Source organism: Equus quagga, chromosome 14 (genome assembly GCF_021613505.1).
Source record: "Equus quagga isolate Etosha38 chromosome 14, UCLA_HA_Equagga_1.0, whole genome shotgun sequence".
Lineage (NCBI taxonomy): Eukaryota > Metazoa > Chordata > Mammalia > Perissodactyla > Equidae > Equus > Equus quagga.
Genome location: NC_060280.1, coordinates 72669797 through 72675646, shown reverse-complemented (window position 1 = coordinate 72675646; position 5850 = coordinate 72669797). Strand labels below are relative to the sequence as shown.

Sequence of the window (5850 nt, the reverse complement as noted above, 5' to 3'; positions counted from 1 at the left end):
GCTTTATCATTCATGATGATTCTCATTCCTGGTGGCTTATTTTGTGTTTGTTTAGTGATTTTCATTATGAGCTCATGATCCTTGGATATTCGTCTAGGGAAATTCTTTGATATCTGGGTTCAAATTCTATTCTACAGAAAATAACTGGGTTTTTTTGGGTTCTATATGTAATATGAATATTTTGCCTGAAACAGAGGTAGTTAGACATTCTCAGGGAATATTTTATATCTTTTTCTGCCCTTCTAGAGCCAAGGCCATGTCAGGCACATATCTTTGCCCCCTTCCTATGTTGACTTTTTCTCCATCTAATTTAGCCACAGATGATGCTTCTTTTTTGGGGATCCAGTATAATGAGTTGATAACGATTCTAAACTCCCAACCTGCTTGAGTAGTGAAGAGGAATTGAACCAAGTAATCTAGACGTATATTAGATTATTCCCTGGCCATTTTCCTTGAGTATTTTTTCCTGATGTCCACCCACTAGCATGCAGGCCCTAGAGGGCTTTTGCTTCCGCTCAACATTGGATAAATGACCATAAACTTGCTGGCTTGTGGTATATCTTGAGACAAGCCAAAGGGTTCCAAAATGACTGTCCTGAAGGCTAGGGCATGACAAAAGAGAAATAACAATGCATACAGAGTGACAGAGGGAGAAAGAAAGAAAAAGAGAGATAAAGATAGAGGTGAAAGCTGTATCCTTTTATGACTGAACCTTGGAAGTCACATAGCATCACTTCTGTCATACTCTATTGGCTGGAGAAATCCCAAGTCCCTACTTAGATGCAAGGGTAGGGAACATAGACCCAATCTCTTTATTGGAGGAGTGTCAGACCTATTGTACCAAGAGCATGTGGGATGCAAGATATGTGTGTGTTTGTGTGTGTGTGTGCATGCTCTGGTATGGCCATCTTTGGAAAAATAGTCTGCCTCACACATGCACGTTGTACAGTTGTTATAAACATAATATTACATTAGAATACATCCAGGATAATGCCAGGCACTCTGCAGTTGCTCCATATGCATTAATTCTTTTTCCTCTTGATTTCCTCCCTTTATTTAAGGAAAAAAGTGGGTTTTATTTCAAGAGACACCAGATAGACCCGAAATAAAAATAATGTTTTTTTGCATGTGCTGCATGCTAAGTTGTTAGGTCAGTAAATGCCCATTTTAAAAATAAGGGAATTGTGGCTCAAATGTATTTAGTAATTTTAAAGTTAAAGTAGTTTAGAAGGGTGATTTATTAAAATATTAATTTATTTTCATTTCCCATGTATGTTTTAAGTACATTTTTTAATTTAACATTAACATAAGGATATGGCTTGATGAATTTTCGCAAACTAAACACATCCACATAAGCAGCACTCCTATCATAGACAGAACATCGTTGGCAACCCTGAAACACCTTTCATATCCCTTTCCAGCCACCAGCCCCTAACTGCTTGACCATGAATAACTGCTGTCTGACTTCTAACACAAAAGATTAATTTCCTTGTTTTTGAAATTTATGTAAATGGAATCATAAAGTATGCACTCTTCTGTGCTTGGCTTCTTTTGCTCCATAATAGGTTTGAGACATTTGTCTATGCTATTAACTTTCATGGCTGTATGAAATTCTATTTTATTAGTATCCCACAATTTATTATCCAGTCTATCGTTGATTGACATGTGGGTGTTTTTTGGCTATTATGTGTCACAGTGCTATAAATCTTCTTGGTATATATTTAGGTAAACACATGTACTTATTTTTATTGGGTATACACCTATAAGTAGACTTCCTGGGTCAAAATATATGCATATATCCAAGTTTGTTAAATACTGCTAGTCAATCTATGGTACCCTGTACAGTGATATACAACAATGTTGTACCATTGTACCAGTGGTTACTATGTAAAATTGTATCAATGTTTATTCTTTGTACCTATGTAATTCCTCTTCCACCTATTTTAGGCAGATAGCTAGGGTTTGTATTTCTTTCCTTTAGGATTTTTGGCTATGTATAAATCAGAACCGCTTGCAGTTAATGTCCTTCTCATTTTTGAAGCCTAGCTCTACTAAAGACGTAGTATTGGTTGACCAGGAAGAGTAGGTTCAGTTTATGAGAATTTGAGGGCAAAGAAGGTAAAAGACAGAGAAAGACTCCCTTAGTCAGAAAGGGGATGGAAGTCAGTGGGTCTAGGAGACAGCAGAAGCCAGAAGGTATGAATAATTGTTTATGCTCTTTTTAGTTGGGTGACCACATAATTTCTTATCCAAATCCAGACACTTTGGAGAGTGAGAGGATGTGCTATTAATAATTATACAGGGATAATGGATGTAAATAAGGACTGCTCCAGGAAAACTGGGATTATTTTAGGCAGCCTCAGTGGAAACTTACAAATGCACTTGCTTGCATGTCTTTGAGTGTTTCTTAGAATACTCGTGTAGCAGATCATATGGAAAGCAGCTTTGTCATGTGGAGAATGACAGGATTAAAACTTTTAGGTACATCTCCTGTTATACCTTAAGTCTGCACACATCTATAGAGTAACTTCATACATGTGTGTGTGTGCTTCCTTGTATATGTTTTGCGATGTTTTAATCTCCTCATATATTTTTCTTTTTTTACATTTTGCTGAAGACTGTTTATTGGCCTCTGGAGAGAAATGGAAATTTATTTGCCAGGAAGGATGATCCCATTATACTTCTGCTGGAACCAGAGCATGGCCGCCTCCTTGCTGATTCTGTGTTTGGCTCCAATGCAGCCTGTCCTGCGCTGCTTGTCCGCGATGCTGAAATCTGGCTTACCCAGCTCCACGAAGAAGTCCAGGCTGTAGATACCAGTGCTTGGGTCATATTTGGTGCCCAGATCAATGTGTTCCTGAAGCCCAAAACCAAAGTTTCCAATGTTTGAGAAGTTATTTTTTCTTAACTTGCATTCTCGCACCTTCAGAACTTTCTCCAAGATTTCTTTTGCCTTGGCCTCACAGACTGGTGCACGGCAATCTTCTCATTTCTCCTGATGCCAAAGGACCTGATGGTTTATCTAGCTTTGGAGAACACCGGGGTCTGGCTAGTGAGCTGCTTCAGCACCTCGGTGGCCCGGGTCAGTCTGTCCGTGCTCTCCCCTACACAGATATTGAGGCAGAGCTTGCAGATGCATAGTTCCCACATGGGGTTCTCCTTTTCACCTCGATCCTGTGCCATGGGAGGAACAGGAAGTAATCTCCTCATATTAAAGGCCTGTCTGTGGTCCTTAGTAGACCTAGGGTAGGTGATGTTTGTGGTGGTGATCGTGTGGTGTCTCCACTGTTATGAGTAGCTCATGGTGCCAGAAACACTTAGTCTGTGGTGCTCTCCATAGCACTTACAAGTCTGATCTATCTTTGGGGAGGTTCTAGTCTCAAAACTCTCTTTGAAAATTTGTAAATGGTGGCTAAAATAAGGGAAGCATTCTCCCTGAAAAGCAAGCTTAACTACCAAGAGTTAATGAAGGAGAGGAAAAACGTGCCCCTAAACTCAGCATTGAATGACTTGAAATCCCTGAAGTTAAGGAGAAGATTGAGTAGAACACCTGAGTCTTAAGATGCTAGGTAAAAATCATAATCCAAGACATAAACAAAGACAGTGCAATTTCTTCCCCATAGGGACAAATCTCTAAGAAATTCTCAGGGGAAATTGTGCCTGATCAGGTCTCTGAGATCATGAAGTAGCATAAAGTTCTCCATGATATGCCAGCTGGGGTTCTGGCGAAAATGAGGGTTGCTATTTTTTCTCCTGACGTTGATATAGACCATCTGGGAAAATCCACAAACAGAAATCTTGGTCTATTCCTAGAGCACCTTTGAGACTGGGGTCTATAAAAGCTCTGAGTCTCAACACCAAGGGAATCAGAAGAGTTAAAACTTAAGGCTGTCTGCTTTAAGCACTAACACCATTTTTTCCTTTGGGCCAATGGAAAAAGAGATTGTGTAAGGCCCAGAACTGAGAGGGGCCAGCGAGCAGGAAGGTAAATGTCTGAATCCCATCTTTCATGGCGGTTTTCTTTTGAACTCATAAACAGGGGAACTGGGATGTATTGATCCCTTCTCTGCTCTTACTCTGACATGAAATGTTGTGAAGGGGCTTATAGGAGGAAGGTAGGATGTGCAGAGACAGTAGGGGACACCCTTGGCTTTCTCTCCAGTGTGGCACGCCTATATCTGGTTGGGAGATGGAAGCAGAGAAGAGGTGGAGACAAGGGGGCACATGAGAGCTCCTGTCTCTCAAAGTCTGAGGCAGTGGGCTCAGGTTGTACTCCTGGCTCATAGGGTGTCTTTGTGAGAATCTTTGGGCAGGGAATTCAAGTGTTCTATCTCTTCTTCTCTCAAGTGGAGGCAGAATTCTTGCTGCTTATGCTAATAGACCCTATCTTGGATTCATGATAAGCCCAGGAGAGCTGAAATATAGTCACCGACACATTGTCAATAGCTTGGAGGGGAACTTAGATGAGAGAAGAAAGGCAAAAGGGAGGATATCTAAGCACTGGATTATCTTCTAGAGCCTTCTTCCATCAGCCATGCTTGTGCCTATCATAAATATATGTATTTTGTCCCTTGTTTCCACAGATGTCTCTCCAGAAGAGAATGACTCTGAGAAACAACTCCTCAGTGACTGAGTTTATCCTCATGGGATTATCAGAACAATCAGAATTCCAGCTTATCCTCTTCCTCTTGTTCTTAGGGATCTATGTGCTTACTGTGGTGGGCAACTTGGGTTTGATCACCTTAATTGCACTGAGTTCCAGCCTTCACACTCCAATGTACTTTTTCCTCTTTAACTTGTCTTTTATAGATCTCTGTTATTCCTGCGTGTTTACCCCCCAAATGCTGAAGGATTTTGTGTCAGAAAATATCATTTCTTATATGGGATGCATGGCTCAACTATTTTTCTTCTGTTTCTTTGTCAACTCTGAATGCTATGTGTTGGTATCAATGGCCTACGATCGCTATGTGGCTATCTGCAACCCTCTGCTGTACACAGTCACCATGTCCCCTCAAGTCTGTTCTGGGCTGGTGTTTGGTTCGTATGTGATAGGGTTTGCTGGGGCCATGGCTCACACTGGAAGCATGCTGAGACTGACCTTCTGTGATTCCAACATCATTGACCATTATCTGTGTGAAGTTCTGCCCCTCTTGCAGCTTTCCTGTACCAGCACCCATGTCAATAAGCTGGTTTTTTTTATTGTTGTTGGAGTGGTCATCACACTATCCAGTATCAGCATCTTCATCTCTTATGCTTTCATTCTCTCCAATATCCTCTGTATTCCTTCTGCTGAGGGCAGGTCCAAAGCCTTTAGCACATGTGGATCCCACATAGTTGCTGTTGCTGTGTTTTTTGGGTCCGGGGCATTTACCTATTTAACAACCTCTTTTCCTGGATCTAGGGACCAGCGTAAATTTGCTTCAGTCTTCTACACCAACGTGGTTCCCATGCTCAACCCTTTGATCTACAGTTTGAGGAATAAGGATGTTAAATTTGCTCTGAGTAAAACTCTGAAGAGAGTGCTCTTCTGATGGTTCCGTTTGTATAAATTAGTTCCTGGAAAGCATCATACTCAAGTACACTTTTATGTACAGGTGGAGGAGTTTCAATCTTTTTTCTTTAGTAGGGTCTTCTTTCACTTAAAATAAATGGAAATCTCTTGCCTATACTCTTGTTTAGGATTATACTATTTTGTGCTACTTAAATTGGTTATTTGCATGCAATTTAAGAACTATTAATTTCCTATTATTTACTAGACCATATACTGGCCCAATAGATGAATAAGTTGAGGCTCTATGACTCCCATCTTTTTCTTGGTAGGATAAATGGGTTTGTCCAAGCAACATTTCT

At 40.5% G+C, this 5850-nt stretch overlaps 1 protein-coding gene and 1 pseudogene across 1 annotated transcript; one reads left to right on the top strand and one right to left on the bottom strand.

The window, feature by feature from the left end:
• Window positions 1-2650: 2650 nt before the first annotated feature.
• Window positions 2651-3183, bottom strand: LOC124251802 (60S ribosomal protein L11-like; annotated as a pseudogene).
• A 1400-nt stretch (window positions 3184-4583) lies between these two features.
• On the top strand, window positions 4584-5531 carry LOC124252620 (olfactory receptor 8B4). The gene has a single exon (XM_046686308.1). It carries the CDS (start codon window positions 4584-4586, stop codon window positions 5529-5531), a length of 948 nt encoding a protein of 315 aa, XP_046542264.1.
• The last annotated feature ends 319 nt before the right edge of the window (window positions 5532-5850 follow it).